We start from the raw sequence: 20,627 nt of genomic DNA on the forward strand, positions 1-20,627 counted from the left end.
GGCGTTTATAGGTGACACAAGGCTGGCCCTTTGGCTCTGAGGCGTGCTTTAGCCGCCCCGGTGTGTCGGTCGCTGGCCTCCCGTACGAATCATCCTGGTGTCGCTGCGGAGAAGAGCAGAGGTGGTTCATGCTCCGGGTGTTGCGCTTGTTCCTTGCGCTCCTGCGACTGGCATGAGATGAGAGTCCGGAGGGGAGGCAGCAAACCTGCCGGGTTTTGCTTGGCAGCTGGAGAACAGGGTTGTATTTTATTGTCAATAAAGATAATGAGACCTGCGTTTGGCGTCCTTAAAAACGTACGCTTTGCATGAACCGATTTGCTTCCTTTTCCTAGGTCATTGTTTCAGGGTTTATAATAAAACCGCAAGACGCACAGATTCTCATACGACAACCAGCCGTGTGGCAGGCCCTTGCCCCCGCTCACCCTGCCCCGCGGGGGAAGGATCTCAGCCTCCCTCGGGAGCTGCCAGCCAGGGCGCCGGGCAGCCACGGGAGCCCCTGGGCAGGGGAGGGACAGTAAAGCCTGGGGGTGCCGGGCTCTGGGGCGGGGAGGGGAACGCGGCGCCGAGGGGTGGCCTGAGGGCAGCGCGGGGCGCTGAGGGGAGTGCGGGGCGCTGAGGAAGCCGCGGGGCACTGAGGGGAGTGCGGGACGCTGAGGGGCAGCTCAGAGGGGAGTGCGGGACACTGAGGGGCAGCCCTGAGGGGAGCGCGGGACGCTGAGGGGCAGCCCTGAGGGGAGCGCGGGACGCTGAGGGGCAGCCCTGAGGGGAGCGCGGGACGCTGAGGGGCAGCCCTGAGGGGAGTGCGGAGCGCTGCGGGAGTGCAGAATGCCGAGGGCCGGCCCTGAGGGGAGCGCGGGGCGCTGAGGAGACGCCCCGGCGCTGAGCAGGCGGGAGGCCGCGGCGCGGCTGACAGCCCGTCCCCGCCGGCGCTCGCTGCCCCGGAAGAGGCGGGGCGGACGGCGCGGCCCACGTGCGGCGGCGGCATGGCGGAGGTGGAGGCCCCGGGCAGCGGCGCGGTGACCGACCCCCGCGGGGTGCTGCGGCAGGGCCGCGCTTTCCTCGACTTCTTCTGGGATATCGCCAAGCCGGAGCAGGAGGTGCGGCTGGCGGCCACCGAGAGCCTCCTGCGGCACCTGCGGGAGGGCAGGAAGGTGAGGCCGGGGCCGGGGCCGGGCCGGGCCGGGCGGAGGGGCTGCGGGTGCGGGCAGGCGGCGGGCCGGCACGGCACTGCCCTCCGCTTACGCTGGGAAACGCGTCTGTCGGGTAGAGGCGCGGCGGGGCCGCGGCCGGGCGTGCGGGGTGGGGGTGGGGGCCGGCAGCCCGCTGGATTCTGAGGAGCAGCGGCATGTCAGGAGCTGTGTCTCTCTTCCAGGACGACGAGCTGAAGTACACCCTCAAGCGTCTTGTGGAAGGACTCGGAGCTACCCGCGAGGCCGCCCGCCCAGGCTTCAGCTTGGCCCTGGCGCAGGTCAGTATTTATCTTTTATCTTTATATATCCCAGAGTGGAGCAGAGCACTCTGCGGCCCCTTGACAGCTTCAGTCAATTCCTGGGATCCCCCTTTGCTGTTTGTGAGGAGGCTGGAGGGCTCCCCTCTGGCAGCTTCCGCATGCAGATGACAGGGAGGGCTCTTGCAGTGACCATAGGAAAACTGTGTGGTTTTAAATGGTGCTACTCTGCTTTAGGAACAATGCACTTATAATGATATAAGCTACACCAGTATAACACTCATGCTACAGAATTATGTTCTACTACAAGAACCGTCCTTAATTTGCAAAGGTTTTCAAGTATGCTGCATACAGAACTGCTGTGACTTCTTAAAATTGACTTGCTCCTGGTGTTTGGCTGTTGGTGTGGGAGATCTGAAAAGGCAACCCGTTAATACACACTTCAAAGTTGTTGGTTTTTTTTTTTCTCAGTGCTGCTTGGATCTGTAACATAGCAAAGAGTCCCAGTAACTGGGATCACCAGTAGGACCTGACCTCAGCTCACCTGAGAAGTTGATAATGCAGGAGAGCTTATGTTTTTCTCACTTAGATCAGGGCCTTGCCCATGCTGAAATGCTTCGTTGCTTCTGTTAACGGGGTCATGCAGTTGCAGGAAAATGTTCTCATTATTAATCCTGCTATGTCATGTATTGGGGGGGGGAAGAATATCAGCTGGTGTATTTACATCTGCACTAGTTCCTATTCTAACATATCATTTACTGATCTACTTGCCTCTATTCTGGCTTAATAAAGCACCACATCTGCTGCTGTGCTGAGCAGCTGTTCAGCTCTATTTCAACTGAACCCGATAAAACTTCATAAAATGAAAGAACTGCAAACTGAGCTATTCCATTCATGTCCTCAGGTTTTACAGGCTTTTGAGGAAGTTCCAATATGCAGTGTCCTGGAACAGATAAAAGAAAAACACAATCTGGAAAAAGTGAAAAAGGTGAGTTGGCTTATAGCAGCATTGGCCAACAGCTTGGTGCCCAGGTACTGTAGTTTCGGGGTTCTTGCTAAAGCAAATAATTATAATGAAACAATGGAAATATTTGTGAAAACTGGTTTGTCCATGTGACAGAAAGATAATCTGGAACAGTTCTTAAGTGTAGTGCAGTGGGTTGCTTCCCAGTATGTTATCTTCAGATGCTAGGGTATTCAAGGCTAGATCTTCTGGCCATCTTGTGCCACTGATCAGAGCTATAGCTGACTGTGAAATCTAACTGCTAATTGAAGTGGATTTTTAACTCCCTTTTTTCCTCCTTTTCAGAAACTTGTGAGAAATGCTGCTTTTGGAAACTTTTTTGGAGTTATGGCTCTGTTTCAATCTGGCCGGCTTGTTAAGGTAACGTTACTGTTATGTTGTTTATCAGCACTGGTTCTAGGGCTGTCTGAAGTGGAAAGAGGATATATAGAGAAAGGCTAGTCGATGAGATGGGACTTGAATCGTCAAGCTCAGTTCATTTCTTTTGCATTTTTGTGCCTTTTAAATGACTATTCCTGATTAGAGTGTAGGAACTGTGTCAAATAGTACAGGAGGTTCCCAACTGTCCTGTAAGGAAGGGATCTGTTATCATACACAGCCAGAACACACCATTTTGGGAAAAGCTGAGTGGCCTATCGAGATGCATTTATGTAGCGTTCTTACTACAAGTAGGTGTAAGGATCTCAAGAGTGGGTTATTACCTTCAGTTTAATCTTCATGTTCTCTGGTTTTGGCTTATCTTCCCTCTACAGGACAAGAAAGCTCTGCTGGAGAGCATCCAGCTTCTTCAGCAGCTGGCCCATCACCAAACACACCTCAGAGACCTCCCTCGCAAAACTCTTATTGACATCATGTCTGAGGTATAGCACATGGTGGGTGGGAGGAGGGAGGACTTTACTTCAGGGACTGCTTTTTCCTTAGTTTCTTCATAGGTGAAAGTTAAAGATGGGGTGTGGAAGAGTGAGTTTAAACTGTGGGTTCTGTTTCCTACATTGTCTGTGGGTAGATGCTTTTATTCTGGGAAGGATGCTGTGGTTTGGCTTAATCTGATTTCATCGTGGACAAACCAGTAGGTTTTTGGTTTTTTTTCCCCAGTTGACTTGCTTGGGTTCTATGTTAGACCGTCTGCTCTTTTGAACAGAAGTATGCTGAAAACTCTGGACAGCAAACCTTCTGTTTTATGCTGCAAGCCTGGGCCTAAGGTTGAATTTTTGGCTGTTTGGAGTGAAAGGATGTAGGGACATGGTGTAAAGGAACAGAGTATGTAGGAAAAGAAGAGAGTGTGTTTGTTTCCTCTTTTTGTGTGGATGTTTGCAGATACGAAGGCTAACTAATGTTTTGTATGGAAGTGTTCTGGGTCATCTAGTCTATCCAGTCTTTAAAAAATACAAATTAAAGCAGTTTTTGTGCATTGGTGAAAATGTTGGATCCAGTTTTCTTCAAAACCATTGAATGCAGTTGTTTCCAGCAAATCTTATTGAAACAAGTAACTTATTTTGGGGAAGTATAATTAAAAGCTAATACAAGAGTGTTTCCTCCTCCCTGGGCTGCACGGCTGTACAGACAGGAGCAGTCAAACAGCAAGAGAACAATTGCAGCTGGAGTCAGTTGGACCAGAATTGCTATCTGATGACAGCATATTGTTGTACTCCACATGGTTAAGCACCTGGGGACTGTATGGCAGTACTGGATACATCCATTATTTATTTTTGGTTGTGTCACCATAAAAACTATTCCTAAAGTTTCCAGAACACTGCAGGCTTTTACTAAAATGCCCTACAACGTAGATACTTTAATATACTGCACGGCAAGTTAGTAAAATGTCCTCATATGTTTCTGATATGCTTGTGCCTTCGTTCCTGTCTAGGTTCCTGAAAGTGTGTTTCAGGAGGTCCTGTTTGACATCTTGCAAGGTGACCTTGCTTCAGCCTTCACATCACCAGAAAACCTGCACCTTTTGCTTGTGGGCATCCAGAAATTCCCTGGTGTTCTGAAACCCAAAAATCTGAAGAAGCTGTTTGGCTCGCCTACTGTTGTAAACGAGGAAAATATTCCCAGGTAAGTTCCTAAATAAGGAGCATTAAATGCAGTATTCTAGGTCTCTTGGCTAGTAGTGAGAGAAGTGTGGCTTTCATTCTGATACCTGCCTGTATTTGCCTCTGCAGGTGCTGTTAAGGGTTGGGCACTAACTGTTATGCAGGTTCCTAAATTACAGCTCTGTCTTTTCTCCCTAGAGGCACAGCCTGCAGTGCTCAGGAAATGTTCTGTGTACTTCAGCAGGATGAATTTGGCCTTCAGCAATCCCCTTCCAGGCCAGATCTCTCACATTATTTTCTTTCTTCTTCTAGACTTGTAGAGCTTCTGCAAAGTGCTGCCAAGTCTGAGAAGAAGGAGAAGAAATTGCCTGGTGTAGTGTTTGATTTGCTACAAGTTTCACTGAAGGAAGATGCCTTTGAACTGTTCTGGAAAGAAGGTGTGGAGAATGGGCTACTGAAGGAGAAATCAGGACCTGTGAGGTTTGTTTTAACATATGTTGTTTGTTGTTCTCCGTATTATCCTTCTGTTTCTTGCCCAGTCTTTCTGCTGCCCTGTGGTAGGGTGGAGCATACGGTTTCTTATGAACAATGTGAGAATGCTTGCTTTTGGCTAGATATTCATGAGAAACTTTGTAGGGAGCCTAAATCTAGGAGTTATTGTAAGATTTCTCTTAAAATTGTGGCCTATAACAAATTTGAGGTTAAATTTAACTAGGACAGCACATAAAGTTGATGCACCTCATTGGCCATAAATGTGTCTTAAATCTATAGCTTGCTCCTGTGAGACTTGTCAGAGGAGCTGTACCATCCTTTTTTCTCTGGTTGAGAGGGAGGGTCATTTGGCTTTGTGTGGTTTAAGGACAGCTCCTGTGCAGACAAGCTCTTAGTTCTGAAATTTGTGTCCAATACTGCTGGACTTGTGCTTTATGGGATGAACTGAATTAAAGTGCCTGGATATGTCTGGATTCTGACGTGGTCCTTGCTTTAAGTAGGATATGGCTGTGGTTGACATCATAACACTAGCTGTTTCAGCTCCTTTTCCAAGTTTAATATTAGACCTTAGTAGGATTATTTGTCTGTTGAGACCCATGCTGTTTAAAAATGCGGCAAGATCTAGATTACAAATCTGTGAGCGTTTTGGGGAAGCATGATTTAATTTGGACCATAGCAAATAAGTCTGTGGCCAGGTTTAAGTCTTCCTTAGATCAAAAGTTTAGAAGTTGCAGAGGTACACCTAAAAGAAATAATTCTTAATGTATTATGTGAGTATCACAGTGAAAGGAAACCATTTTCCAAGCCTGAGCAGTTTAGGTCTTGTTTTACTTGGCTTGGGTAAGTGTAAAAATACCATTTGTATGCTCCGTGGTGTTACTTTTTTGCCTGATTTCCTGCAGAAATGAGGCTAGTGCTGTCCGTCTAATAACTCCTAAGCCTGTTGGGCAGTTACGATCAAATTGACAGCGAGTTGCTGTCAAAACTAAGTAAATTTGTGTAGTCAAAAACTGAGTAAGTTTTTATTAGGCCTGTGGAAATAAAGATCTGGAGAGAAGGCATCCAGAAAGTGGATTGAGGAAGGAACTGCTGGTGAGGACTCATCTATTACTAGACAGCAGAGGACTGACCTACTATGGGGAGAGATCTTAGCAGCTATGCTAGTCAGAAGAAAACATTTGGGCAGTAGGATTTTTGAACACAGGATCCATGAACTTTTGACGTCTTCCTGCATGCTCCATGTAGCCTGCCCCACCGCTTCTTCTGTCGTACCCTTGTGTGTGGCTTTCCTGCTGTGCCTCTACCTGAGGGAATCTTCTTTGTTCCCACTCAGTTACATGTGCTACCGGTTGCTGGGCAGTGCTCTCCCCTTGTTGTCTCTGGATCAGCTGCAGATGGTTCTCAGAGGGAAGGTGATGCAGCATTATGGAGAACACGTGGTAACAAGTCAGGTAGGTCTTCTGAAAGTACTTGTGCTCAGGGCTAAAGACCCTATCCTGAGCAGAAGTCCTCTTCACTCCCCTTTCTAGTTTCACATCGTCTTATATAAAAGTTTATGTAATTTTAGATGTTGGACTCTTAGTAAAAGTAAGGTTATTGTATGACCACTGGTTGCGGTGGGCTGAGTATAGACTATGTTTAATTGTCATTGCCTATTTGTGTATTTTTTGTTCAGACTTATTTTAAGAGTTCTGAAATTGTTTGGTCCTGACCTACCTACTTTCACTGATGTTGCTGAGAAAGCCCTAATGATAGGGGAAGCAGAGGAAGGGCAGCCCTCAGCATATTGACAATGTCATATGTCATCCTTTAACAGTCCTTTTGATTTTGTGTGTCCAGAACCTCCTTTTTGTCTCTCATTGTGCTGGGTGTTGCACGAACATTTGAAGGCACCGATGAAAAGGGACAACTCAGGCTTTTGTTTATGTTAGTGCTTGTTTCAATGAGCACATTTGACGTTTAAGCACAAATTTTATTTGGGAATTGGATTTTGGAACTCCCTTTTCCTTCTTCCCTCCTGGGAAGCCAGCAAACAACACAGTTCTGCAGTAAAGGGAGGAAGAATGGAAGGGGAATGCTGATAAAAACAGGATTTAGCTTGGCTTTTTGTGGTAACATAATCCTAAGCTGCCTCATGTAGGCTCAAAAATCATTGCCCTTTCTTGGGAGGAATAGGACTTTGCAGTTTCTCTGTTCTGGTATCAAAGTAGCAATAGATGCATGGCTTTGCTCTGTAAATAATGCTTCCCATGGTGCCTCCCTGTATGGACCAGGTTTCCCCAGGGTTTATCCACTGACTGACTTGTTTTTCTGTTTCTTGCTTTTTGTGCTGTTGCACAGTGAATTAGGCTGTGTTCTTCCATGTGTGTAAAAATTTTTTTTAATTCCTGTCTGAAATGTACAAATCCACTGAAGACAATGATTGACTAGATGGAAAGAGAAACTCCTAATATTGTTGATGATGAGGAAGTAAAAGATATCTTGCTTTGAACTTGTTGTTGTTTCTGTGGGTTTGTTTTGTTACTTGACACGGGTTGTTTGTTTTGGAAAGCAAATACTGTTCTCTTGTACGTTTTTAATGGGATTTTGGTTGTTGTTGGAGATGGAACTAGACTTTGGGTCTGATATTTACTGACAGTTAACTTCCTGAATCCACTTTTTTCAGCAGGGACCAAATGTACTTGATTTGCTTTTGTTGAGAGATGATTGATGAAAACCCTGTTGTGTGTTATTAGCCTACTTTACAGCAGTCTCTCCTTGAGGTTTTATCCCGGTTTTCATAGTGATGCATGAGTATTGAGTTCTCAAACAGTGGAAGTAGGAGCTTTTTAAGTTGTGTTTTGTGTGAATTTCTTGCAGGGGTACTTATGTTATAATTGGATGGATTTGTAGTTAATTTGGAATTTATAGCCCCTTTATTTAGAAGAGCAGTATTTCCTGGACTTTCGTTACTGTTTCTGTTCCTGCGAGGTCACTTGACCGTGCAGTATACTAATCAAATTGTTTTATTAATTTATGAAAGTTGCATTTCATTTTTGGAACTAAGCCAGCTTGCCCTCCAAGTTATGCTTTTGTTTTTTTCCGGAAGAAATGAGTGGGGTTGAACATTTGGGCCATGAAAGAACATAAGGAAATGGGATATATGGTGAGATGGGACATGTCCTGGTGGTCTGCATGCTGCTGGACAGTGCTCCAAAGCCAGCAGCCCGCCAGCAGTATGCCTCCTGGATCAGTGTCAGGACTGAAGACAGGACTCAACATGAAACAGCAACACCCCAGGATATGTTTTTTAGGTTAATGTGTTAACTCACCCTCCTTTCAGAGTGCCTCAACACTTCTGAGACACCAGGGAGAGGAAGTGGGATTTGTTCTACCCACTGTAGGTCAGCAGGCTCCAGGGTTGCTGGATGAGATTGGAATTGGTGTGGAGGAGTTTCCAAATCAAGGGAGGAAAGTCTAAGGCAGATGATGTGAGAAAGACACTGGACTTTCACTCAAAATGAGAGCTGATCAGTATAGGAGCTTAGCTGCACCTGGTCAGCCTGTGGTCTAGCCTGCCAAAGCCTGACTGTTTGGCAAGGTGCAAATTAAAGGGTTGAAGCTGGTATGTGACAGGGTTTTGTGGTTCTTACAGTGGTTGCTCCTATGTGAGGAAGACCGTGAGGTTTAATTGATGACCTACCATATGCTTTATGATAAATGTTCAGGCATGTGACTTTACTTACTGCAGTCAAATCTGTAAAGTGATTTGTACTACAAAGACACTCGGTATACTCACTGTGAGGTTTCTAACCTGCTTGTTTGACTCTGTTTTTCAGCTTCCAGACCGATTTAAGTTTGCTCCAGAGATGGAGAGATATATAGATGAATTTCTAAACAGCTGTGACGACGTGGAGAGGCAGCTGGCAGTGGTGATCGGCTTCTCCAGTCTCACCAATCAAGGCTATCCAGTGTTGTCCAGCTCTTCCAGGGCAGTCAGACACCTGCAACCAGTGGCATTGCAAAAATACGTTGACTGGCTCAAAGGCATGTTCCTCAGGCCAGACTTCGACTGTTGTTTAGATTTCTCAAGTAACCGGCAAAAACAGAACCAGGAAAATGTAAACATGTGAGTGTATAGGTGATGCATCTTCCTCTTTCTGTTCTGTGGTTAGAGTGGCTACCGGTGTGAAGTCTGGTTTGGACAGCCAATGTTTGCTGGTTCCCTTGCCATGAGTTGACAATTGTCACCTATTCTATTTCCTCTGTCCCAGAAGGTTTAGCCCCAGCATCATCTGACTCTTGCTGGGACAAAATTAAATTCTGCAAATGGGATCAAACACGATGAGAACCAGCCAGCCTGACCAAAGCGGACAAGATCACCAAAGAAACTTTTCTCTTGTTTTTCCAGCCCTGACAGCTCCTTTAGCAAAAATGTCCAGTGGCTTTCTTTTTCACTGCAGACTCTCAGGTCTTTGAGGGAATTGTGCATCCCTTTTATCTGACTATTAAACTGGTGTGAGTGCTCTTGTCTCTTTGGCCTGCAGCAAAGCACCCACTTCCATGTCTCAGGAGTAGTCTGTAAATACTTATATCCTTGATAGGCATTTTTAGCAAATTCCAGATAGGAAAACTTCCCAAGAAAAAGTTCTATCATCCTTGGTGCTGGTGCTTGCTGAATACCCACTACTTGGTGCTGTGGGTACTGGGTTGCTTGTGGGGGCCTCTTCCAAAGATGTGAGCTGTTAAAACAGTATGTCTTTGTGTTACTTGTGCACCTATAACCTCACTCTACTGACTACTGCAGTTCTTGAAGTGCTTTTTGCTAAGCTGCAGTACCTCTGTAGGGTAAACAGACTGTCTTTTACATAGTAAAAAGCAAACTTGGAAAGATTCTATCTCTTATTATGCACCTTTTGCTTTCTTACTTTGATTACTTTGCCATCTTTAGCGTAAAGCCTCTAAATACCTGAAAGTCACATCTTGCTACAGTGGATCATGTGGTTTGTGCTTGTTTTGGGTTTGTGTTCAAACTACTGATTCTGTCCACTTTCCTATTGAAAGAGCACAGCGTAAGATTGCTCGATTAAGAAAATGGATCACCCACCGACTCGCTAACCTCATTGAAAGTCCAGTGAAAAAAGAAGAGAGCCTTGTGATGGATATTTCCAGGTGAGAATGATTTAAAGACATAATGCCACATGTGCTTGGCAGAATTCTCTTTAGCTCTGTAGCAATATTGCAAGTAAGCTGTCCCCATGACACTAGGCAAGTTCAGTAGTAGAAATATTCCATAACATAAATTGTTTAGGAGACTAGGTCTTGTTTTAAAAATACTTTCTGCAAACTTGGACGAACTCTTTGCCATAAGTAGTTCAGGCACTTAAAATCATCCTAGTCCCATTTGTTTTCAGTAAATTTTAGGCTCCTGGTTACCTAGACTGCTTGAAGATATTACTTGTAATCTTTGCATCAGACCTTAATAAGTATTTATCTGATCAAATCTTAGTAAGAATTTATCTGCCAGTTTAATTGGGGAATTGGACTCAAACCTGACAGTCTGAGTGTTGTATTGTGTGGTCTCAAGTTCTGGCACTTCTGTGAAGTCCTGAGCATCCTTTTCTCTTCTTTACCCTATATACCTTGAGGAAAGGGTCTTATTTTAAATAGTGACCTTTTTCAGTGCTTGGACATCCTTGAATAAAGATTTGGTGAATATGTGGCACTATTTGGTTTGCATATGTGGGCTATTTTTACTTTGTTATGACCAGTCTGTCTTTGAATTTTGTTCTTGTTTCTGTCCATTCTAGGTTTTGCTTCTTCCATGCTTTCTTTGAGGCTAAGAAAAAGACTTCCCAAATATGTGAGACAAATGTCCTTCTATCAGAGCCCCTAGATGAACAGGCTCATTCCATGGTGGAAAACTACTTCTTTGGGTAAAAATTCTGCTTAAGTGCTTTAAGCTTGGAAATTTCTGGGTTTTTTTCCTGAGGATAAGGTCAGCCTGGGAATGTCAGGTTTGGGATTGTGAGCTGCTGGTGGAGTATTTGTTTGATTCCAGGACCAGGGAATGGCTTTTTTTAAGGAGATCCTAGACAGATTTTCCAAAGATCCTTAAATTTTGTCCAATAAAGACATAGTTTTGCATGGCAAACCTGCTGTGTATGTGTGTGATGATCAGATAGGTGTAGAGTTGAGTTCAGACTGCTTTTTTTTGTAAGATTTCCACTGCCTCTGTTGTAAACTAGAAGTGGACGGACCCAAGAGAGTGTGGTGGGTTGTGTGGGTTGTTCTTGGCTTTGTGTGCTCTCTGCACGCGAGCTGCTGGTGGCTCCACAGTACTCTCTGTACTAAGGCAGATGGAGCTGGTAATAATAGATGTTTTTAGGTGTTTGCCAAAGCTGGTGCTCCAACCTCAGTAGAGGGAAAGCAGAGGACTTGGTGGGACACAGAATGGGAAACAACTGAGAATAACAGTCAGAGTCCTTGGGGACACCAAGACAATGAGCTATACATAGCTGTGCTTGGATATATTCCTGGGCTGAAACTTAGGCCCTGTAAATCTGGGTTGCAATGAGTGACCAGAGCTCTGGGATGAGACTAGTTCTACTAGTGGGCGTTATTTTGGAAAGTGTGAGACGGCCATCTGGTTCCTCTGACAGTAACATGCTGGCTGGTTTTCTTTGCAGGTTACTTCAGACTTTAAACACCTTGACTGTTCTGGGGGATACAGCAAAGGCTGCAGCCTTGAGGGAGAAGCACATCCATGGTGTGACTGCAGATGGGAAGCTGTGGATCTTTCTCCTTGTTGAGTATGCCGACAAACTGCTCTCCAGTGAGCATGTCAAAGCTGTGAAGCCTTTTACCAAGGCACAGCAAGATGCCTGGGAGAGGTGAGAGGTTTGGGAAGCTGGGTGCTGGGTTGAGATGAGGAAGGTGGAAAAGCCCTAGTCTCTCTTTGGGCCAGTAAAAGAGAGATTGTATTTTCTCATCTTCCTGCTGTTGTTCTGGCTGCTGTGACAGAGCCGTTTCACGGGCAGTGGCAGTTTTATTTCTTCCCTTTAAGTATCCTGCACCTGTGACTGGGTTTCAGGATGCTTTTCTGTTTCTCATCACCCCGTTCCTTTCTTCCTGTTCCTTCTGTGTGTTAACTGTGTGTAGGTGGCCACGTCCTTTTCTGGTTTTGCTTGTAGCCCCTCTCTCAAGCATGATTGTAACTCTGCTAATCTTTTCTCTTAATAATGCCTGTACTAACTTCTCTTTTCCAGTACTCTTTTCTGAGCTTGATTTTCCATAAAGGTTTATGCCTTGGCTGTAGTATTAGGAATCTAGCCTGTGCCCAGGTGCAGAGTTTTTTATAAGCCACGCATGGTGAGATACGGTGGGTTAAGACCGTGTACTATATGTATGTCCAATTTCAGTAAATTAAATGTTAAGTACAGAAAATGGTACAATAGATCTGGTCTGGTCGTGTTTTTAGTTTGTTCACAAGAGAGGATTTGTTGTTTTAATTGTGAAAGACTCAAAAGGGTTTCTTTCTTCAGAACACTTAAGACTGTGAAGAAACTGCAGAAGAAGGAAAGTAAATCAGACAGTGCCAAAGTAGTTTCTTTCCAGCAACTTCTGCTTTTAATGGCCATTCATCTTTTCAAGGTAAGACCCCAAGCATATTTCAGTGGTGTCGAATGGGCCAATAGCTGAGCTTTCCGAACACTGAGCTGGAGAGTTTCTTTGTGTTCAGAGATTCAGTCTTTCACAGCTTCTGGCTTCTGAAAATGGGCAACTGACAGCCAGTAAACTGTGATTCCTACATTGACCATAGACATCGACTTACAGGGCCAAAGCTTGGCCTGAGCATTAGTTTTGCCCTTGATTTGCTGCTGAGTGGAGGAATTTTTACTTAGTTTAATATTTTTCTTCTGCAAATGGGTTGTAATAGCTGGTTTTAAGTTCTGTACCTATTTAGAGAGGTCCTTAGATTTGGTGTATATTCCTTTGGTTGCTGTTAATAGTGGGGAATTCGGGAAGGGTGTTTACTGTTTGCTTGTGATCAAACAGAATCAGTCTGATACAATGGATGTTCTGAGTGACCTTCTGAACTGCACAGAGAGGGCATTCAGCAAAGAACCTAAGAAGAAACAGACTGGTGAGTCCTTCCTACAGTAAGAAATGGAGTGGGATTGTTAATGGTCTATCAAAAGACAGAAGCCGAGAGTTCTGCATTAGTGAAGAACTCTTAACTGCATCTGTTCTGGCTTGATGTACTTACCCAGGAGAATCCCCTCTCCTTCAGTCTCTTTTTCTGTCTTTCTAAATCTCTTGTCTCTTGCTCCAGCTCTCTTATCTGCATCCTCAGGGGGTTGTTTTCCTGTGTGCCTTATAAAGGATGGGTGAGCTTTAGAGCTGGCCATTGTTCAGATGAGCAGTGTCCAAGGGAAACTGCTCTTTTTGAGTCCTTGTTCTGTGCTGGCCAAGAGCATGACTGAAGTGGTAGTATCTGCCCAGGCAAAGCTGTGGGCTCTCCTAACAGCCAGCAGGCCTGAAACTTGGTGCTTTCAGAGCTCAAGTTCTGGACAAACTAAATGTGTCCTCTGTGTATATACAGCCTGTTTGCTGATTTGGGCTAGTCCTTGTTTAGGGCCTGTGAGCTGGGTTGGGAATTGACCAGGAAAGAGCCTGGCTTGGTCTTTTGACTTCCTCTCTAACTGTGGTCTTGTTCTCCTTAAATCTCTGTGTAATTTTGAGGGTACTGTGACAATAAAAGCTGTAATTCTATGGTGGGTTGGTTGTATGTGGATCAGGATTCCCAATCTTGGACTGGTTTCAAATGTCGGCACTTCCCATGGGATGCTGTGACTCCTGATGTCATTTGAAGCACTATAAAATGTATATACTTTTGCTGACTAGCTGTTGATTGCTTTAAGGTGGCCAAATAGGTGTCACATAATTTGCAGAACTTCTAATTTAAGTAGTGACTTAATGAACAGTAGGTTTTGTTACCTGGTAAGGCTTTGCAGTGGCCTAAAGACAATTTCAAGCATGTTTCTCCATGTGGTTAGTAGCCTTCCAGTACAGCTACAGTCTTTAGCTTCACACTTGATTATTTCTGGTCTGTGTTGCTGAATGAGTACTTCTAATAGTCAGCTAGAAGGACTATCTTTTTTTCCTTGGTGAATTTTTCTTTAGTCTCTTGTTGATGTGCAAGTGCAGTGTTTTTGCCCCTTCCTGTCATTGTTTGTTCTGTGCAGACAACGCAGAGCCAGGATGGGTTGAGGTGATGGTGGAAATCCTTCTCTCCCTCCTTGCCCAGCGCAGCCTACTCATACGTCGGATTTCCAAGAGCGTGTTTGTAAGGATATGCCCTAACCTGACCAAGAGGGCTTTGCAGTTGATCTTGGATGTAAGTGAGGCACTAGTAAGGCATTGTACTGTTTGCCTGTCTTGCCCCTAATGGATATACAAGCATGTCTCTCTTTTGGGATTAAATGAAAGCTTCTTTGATTTAGAAAATGACAACGTGCGCTGCTGAATTTTAAACGTAGCTTACAGAGAGTGATTTTCTGGGTTTTTTGGGGGTGTTTTTGCTTGTTTTTTTATGGGAGCCTGAGATCTGCTAACTTTAAGCTTTATTTTTTGGTAGTTTTAGGCTGAAGAAATTCCTAGTCAGTTTATATAGCTGGTAGATTTTATATGTGAGTATAAATGGTAACAACTTCTTTTTTCTAGAAAGCCTAAACATAGAGGTGCTAAAAATAAGTGACACTGAAAACCTGAATTGGTCGTACTACTGGGTAAGGTGGTGTCTTCTGAGAGAGTAATATGTGGATTGCAAAGAAGGGCTGTCTGGTACTTTATATGATGAACCTAATTATTTTTAACAAATTCAAATTAAAATGTGTGATTGCACCAACCTCTTCAATTTTCTCCACCTATTTTATCACTTATAGGAAGAACTTAGCATATTAATAAACAAGATATTATAAGCCAGAAAGTTCAGCGCCCTTACTTACTATTTCATTATTCAGCTGGCTTACTGTGCTGAAATTCCTGTCTGTTGTACACAAGAAATGTGTCAAAACAAAATGCAACACTGGAAAACCACAAGTCGTTCTTTTTTGCAGGTTCTTGACCCATACCAGGAGCAGAATGAAGAAAGTGCTGTTGTTGTGATGGAAGAATCGGACAAAAAGATGAAATCTGCACAGGACATGGTAATTTATGTGCCATTGCTGGTGACAGATACTCTTCAGAACTTCACTGCTTAAAAATAAATTTTCTCCTGAACTGTGGTAATAGACTTAATTGCATTACTCTTAAGTTAAATGAATGTTGCTCTATTAAGACTTATTTTAAAAGTGCAGCACACAAATGGCTTGTTGGAAGTGCATATTTATTAGTCTCTTGGCCTTGAAGGAACATGCTGTTGGAGGTATGGGTGTTTGAATAGATGACTTAGGAGATGACTGCATCCTGAAGTTAGCACAGGCCTCTCCTTTTTGCAGAAACAATTGTTGCTGTAATGCACAACCATCTGAATTCAAAATCTTGGGTTTTAAGAACAGCAGAGATTCAATTCACAAAGCATTACAAGTATCAGCAGAAAGGAGAGTCCGATGGGGGCTGTTACTTCAGATGTTACTTTGAAGCTTCTTTTTGATACTCATTTAATATGATAGAGAAGTCTGTATTATGTTCTGCCTTTAGCTCTTGCGAAGACCTGATATCTCATTATCTGAGGTGTCTTTACTCGAATCTGAGGGCTGGAAGCAAGGCAGTAGGTTGAAGAGAGGCTTGAGTTTTTATTTCTGAATAGTGATGTATGTGAGAATTCAGTAGGGCTTGAGGAATGGTGGGGTCAGAAGATGAACTTTTCTTCCTTAGGATGAGGATGGAAGTGAGGAGTCCTCAGATGAAAGCGACACTGAGGAAGAGAATGACAGTGGAGATGAGGAAAAGAATGAAGAAGTCGATGATGATTTTCGAAGTCAGCTGATGAATGTTCTCCAGGCAGGGAATACTTTGGTACGTTTTCACTGCCTACCTTGATACAGATACCAGGAGGTTTGGGGTGGTGAGAGATTATCTAATACTCACATCCTGTCTGAATCCATGCAGTGGTAAGCCTGGCAGTCATCCTTGCATAACATTTGCAGCAGGAGGTCAGGATCTTCAAAGCATGCTGTGGGAATAAGTCACTTGTTCTTTTATTTATTGTTAGTATGTCTTGAGTGCTTTAGCTTGTCCAGTCTAACCTGATACAGCTTGTATTCCTGCCTGTAATAAATGAGGTTGGTGTGAACTGAAGCACTGAGATACTGCTACATGGTGCCTGTATTGGCTGGCCTGTGTGGAGGAGTGTGATCCCTGTAGGCCACTCTGGAGACTTCCTGTAGCAGCGTTGAAGTGTGGTTTAATGATTCCTATAAAGGCTACAGACATGGCAACTTATTAACCTCTTTACTGAAGGAGCAACAGCACTGAGGGAATCAGTGTCAAATCTTCAGCCTCCCTCTTCTCTTTCCTGATCCTGTAGCTCTACGTGTTAGTACTGTGCAGCCAGGATTACCTGATAGGAAATACAAGCTAGATTTCTCATGGGTCTGAACATCTGTTTTTCCCTCCCCATGTTATTATTCTGGGTCTAGAGGTAGCTACATCCCTACTGTGGTCTGCTCTTAGCTGTGGTTCTCACTGTCTTTTTGAAGTACATGAGATGATATGTTGTTTTTGCATTCTAAAAACCAAAGGGAGGAGATGAGAGTGATGAAGAGCTGGATGATGACGCTATGATGGCTCTTGACAAGAACATCTCAACTCTTTTTGCGGAGCAGCAGAAACGGATCCAGGCAAAGAAGGATGAGAAAGACAAGATGCGGAAAGAGAAGATCCTACGGAGGGATTTCAAGATTAAGGTGGGAGATAAGTGTACAGTGTGAAGACCTCTGGCTTACTAGCACATTAGTTATAGCCTACTGCGTGCCGTGAGCTACTTAACAGTGAACAGCTTGGACATGTCTGTATGTCATAAGCTCCTGGAGGCTGGGACTGAATTGCTCTGGCTTTGTACAACACCTGGCACAGCAGTATTGTGATCAGTGCCTGGGGTTTCACAGGCCTACTTCAAAACAAAAAGCAGGACTGTGCTTTCAGAAAGTGAACTGTGGTTTCTGTTTGCTGATCTGAAATGCTTCAGTTTATTAGATCCTCCCCACACCTACCCAAAGGTAGGTACCTGCTAGTTTTTGTAAACTGGACAGGCCTTATGTGCCTTAGTGTGATATGCATAAAATCCCTCTCGTAATTGTGCAGTGTAAGCTATTTTTTGATTGTTATACTAGTAAAATCAGGAGGATTAGAAGTAACACCCCCTCCCTGGTTGTTTGAGGCTGTAATACTGACTTTAGGCCACCTGGTGTCAGCATGGACTGTCCAGGACGTTCTGGCATCCAGGGACAGCTCCAGCGGCTCCTGTAGTCTGGCGTCAGATTAGCCAAGGCGAAGTTTGAAATTGGCTTTACTGCATTTTCATTCTGATGCTGTGCTAGAAGAGGCTGATTTTATACTAATGCACTGTCTGGAAGTCAGGGGGGCTTGCAGGGGTGGAAGCTATCTGTCAGTGGTGCTAATGGAGATCTGTGCCAAGTTACAGTGACTACAGGTCTGGCCAGGTGACAGTGATTCTCATAACTGCTGTTTCTAGATGGTATCACTGCACAAAATAAAGCTGAATTCAACAGACAGCCTTTAATCTTCAGTTAAAAATTTTTAATTTTCAGTTTCTCATGCTCTAACATTATGAATGATAGCAGAAGTTATACAGAGCTCAGCTGCAAATACTTTTCTTCTGCCCCTACAGCTGTTATGTAGCCCACTCCACTCTGAAGGAGCTGTGTAGATGTGTCGTGTTTCCCTGTCTGCATTAGTTTTCACATCAGTAACTGTGTTTGCAGGTGCTAGATCTGATTGAAGCGTTCTTGACTAAGCAATCAGAGAACCCGTTGGTGTTTGACATCATTGAGCCCTTGCTTCGGGTGATTGAACAATGCATGAGCTCAGACTCTGACAAGCAGGAGATTGACTTCCTCCAGAAAACAGCCAATATCTTCAAGTAAGTATCCTTAGTCCTCCAGATAATAGGCAATGGCTCCTGATAGACACCAGTGGTGTTGGTTGAATCCCAGAAAGTGGTCTTTCTAAGACTGAAGACAATTGCTATGCTTATAGATTGTGTAGAATTAGATTACCAACACCACACAATGCTGAGTTATAACCTGCAGGAAAGAAATAAGGATATGGGTTTTCTATACTAAGGGACTTCAAGTGTCAAACCTTAAGGTGGAAACCTTAAGAACAAACATTGGTATTGAAAGCACAGTGCCATGTCACTGCGTATCTCCATGGGCCTCTGACCTCTGAGTCAGACCATGCAGCAACTCCCTGGGCTTACAGAGTAGTTGCTGCTGTGGCTGGAACGAAACTTGCAATACTGAGACAGGCAGAGTGCAGATTTTCTCTGTTCACAGCCATAAGTAAGGCATGATACAAGCTAGACACAGATGTGTCATCATGATGTGTCTTCTGTATGCCATTCCTGGACGTCCTCCGCACTGCTCTAAAGCATTTTCAATGCTGCTTTCTATTCCCTGTTGAGAAGCAGTTCTGCAGTAACAGGGTTTGAGGCAGCCAGTCCTCTTTGTGGGAGTTCTGGAGGAAAGTTGACTCTAATGCCTAAATAGGTGCTTGGAAGGTGAAGAGCAGTAAAGTCTCCTCACTCTTCTTGCCGCAGCAATGACTACCTCTTTTGCTGCCCACAGCTAGCACCATTTTTGTTTGTGTCATCCTAAGCCCAGTGATAAGGGTTTGTAGCCATCTGTTCCCCAGAGCTCTTTCTGTAGGTAATGGCTTTGGGCTTGATTTTAACGCTCTTTCAGGAACTCATTGTGTCGAACTAAGCAGTACTGCAAGAGAGTGGACGCCCTGCAAGAAGATTTGCACGCTTTTGTGGAGAGGCTTGTGAAGAAAGCCTGCAAGCACACTGACTCTTCAGTGGCACTCTATTATTTCAGGTGAATATAGGTGAAAGGAGCGTCTCTGCTTGGTGCTGTGGGCTCGTCTGTAAGCAGGCATAATATTACATGTTCAAACAGTTCAGAGAAGTGAGAGACTCGATGCAGGCTAGGTGCCAGCATCTGTGTATCACGTCAGGACTAGCCAGTCATCCTTGCAATCTGAAGCATTTTCAAGCAAATGTCCATTTTTTAGTGATCATCTGCTGTGGGCTTCGTGGTACAGAAATAGTCTGGTACAGTTCTGCAGATTGTGATGGGAAGTGCTTCCTTGAGGCTTCCTTGGGGAGTGCGTGATAAAGTACGGGGATGACTGTAATTTGTAGGCAATCTGCAATGATTGTTCTGTAGGTACAGTGGTTTACTGTCTCCATGAGAGCACAGTGAGGATAATAGTGATTATGAGTCCTGACTGCATACCAGTATTTACTCCTTTGCTGCTGAATACAGGTGAATTAGGATAAGCTGTATGTGTGTGTTGGGGAACATGAGCAATCCTGCTGTTGCCTGGTGTAAATGGGACTGCCATGTACTAGTAGGCTTTCTTGTGACTTGCAGGCAGTTTCACGAGGACTTTCATACTCCGTCTGGGATTTCTGAACACAGTGGTGTACGCTGTGGATACTGTGTTGCATGGTCAACCCAGTGCCGTTGGGCAGTGTTGGCTCTGCAGCACACCAGGCTCGTGGCTGTGCAGACACCATGGTACTTCCTGGTGACACAGGGCTGGCTGTGTGTGCTGTGTGGCTCCCTGACAGCCTCCTGGCAGTGGCAGTCTGGAGCGGAGCCCTGCCCAGTTAACACGATGATTCTCAAAAAGCAAGCAGACTGTCTGCAAGCTCTCTGAGTTCTCCAGGCACATAGCAGCCTGGCGTGGGAGGGCTGTACTGCAGCACTGGCTGAGCTGTGCAGGCTCGGAAATCCTGGGGAAAAACAAAAATTGTCAAGCAGTGTTAGTGAAAAGCGTGAGCTTGAGGAAACCAGGCTGATAGTGGGGTATGTCTGACTGCAGTGACAGATAATGAAATGATGCAGCCTCCTGAGATTTATTTGTCTGTAGGTCTGGCCAGAGTGGGTTAGACTGAGAGAAGGGGCCCTCTTGGACTCTTTAACCCCAGCTTGGTTACAGAATAAGCTGCCTGCATCACTTGGCTGCTGCCCTTGTGGCTTTGCAGCAGCACCGTGATGCTGTGGTAACTGCTGTATTCTCTCCTTTTTTCTTTAGTGCCTCATTATACCTGCTCAAAGTGTTAAAGGGAAGCATGTCTGATAGGCCATTAACTCTTCCTACTCCTTTGCCAGAGAACCAGAGCAACATCGTCCCGCAGGCTTGTCAGGTAAGACAGCAGGCTGCTCTAGAGGCAGGGTTTTTTGCTGGTAAAGTTGCATTACCCCATTTTGCTGAATGGGCCTTACTCAGTCTCAGCTGTTCTTGCTGCCTGCAGATACCTCTCTGCGTGATTTCTTTTCCATAAAACTGTCAAATTCTCCATCCCCATCTGGCCCTCACCCTCCTGCCTTTGCAGTGCCTGCTTGCCCCTAGCCACCAGTGACTGCTGATGTACAGTGAGGTTAATTGCCAG

At 44.9% G+C, this 20,627-nt stretch overlaps 1 protein-coding gene across 1 annotated transcript in view; it reads left to right on the top strand.

Annotated features, from left to right (window-relative positions):
* The first annotated feature begins 809 nt into the window (after window positions 1-809).
* MYBBP1A (MYB binding protein 1a) overlaps window positions 810-20,627 on the top strand; it is a 61,659-nt gene continuing 41,841 nt past the window's right edge. Inside the window, exons 1-21 of the mRNA XM_055714329.1 lie at window positions 810-1,151; window positions 1,373-1,468; window positions 2,352-2,435; window positions 2,757-2,831; window positions 3,224-3,331; window positions 4,339-4,529; window positions 4,820-4,987; window positions 6,333-6,450; window positions 8,818-9,107; window positions 10,043-10,150; window positions 10,789-10,914; window positions 11,668-11,871; window positions 12,523-12,631; window positions 13,037-13,124; window positions 14,227-14,378; window positions 15,100-15,189; window positions 15,860-16,000; window positions 16,726-16,890; window positions 17,929-18,086; window positions 18,910-19,044; window positions 20,270-20,381. Of these exons, the coding sequence (XP_055570304.1) occupies window positions 984-1,151; window positions 1,373-1,468; window positions 2,352-2,435; window positions 2,757-2,831; window positions 3,224-3,331; window positions 4,339-4,529; window positions 4,820-4,987; window positions 6,333-6,450; window positions 8,818-9,107; window positions 10,043-10,150; window positions 10,789-10,914; window positions 11,668-11,871; window positions 12,523-12,631; window positions 13,037-13,124; window positions 14,227-14,378; window positions 15,100-15,189; window positions 15,860-16,000; window positions 16,726-16,890; window positions 17,929-18,086; window positions 18,910-19,044; window positions 20,270-20,381 (2,886 nt within the window). The 5' untranslated portion in view covers window positions 810-983. The remainder of the gene's footprint in view (window positions 1,152-1,372; window positions 1,469-2,351; window positions 2,436-2,756; window positions 2,832-3,223; window positions 3,332-4,338; window positions 4,530-4,819; window positions 4,988-6,332; window positions 6,451-8,817; window positions 9,108-10,042; window positions 10,151-10,788; window positions 10,915-11,667; window positions 11,872-12,522; window positions 12,632-13,036; window positions 13,125-14,226; window positions 14,379-15,099; window positions 15,190-15,859; window positions 16,001-16,725; window positions 16,891-17,928; window positions 18,087-18,909; window positions 19,045-20,269; window positions 20,382-20,627) is intronic.

Source organism: Falco cherrug, chromosome 1 (genome assembly GCF_023634085.1).
Source record: "Falco cherrug isolate bFalChe1 chromosome 1, bFalChe1.pri, whole genome shotgun sequence".
Classification (NCBI taxonomy): domain Eukaryota; kingdom Metazoa; phylum Chordata; class Aves; order Falconiformes; family Falconidae; genus Falco; species Falco cherrug.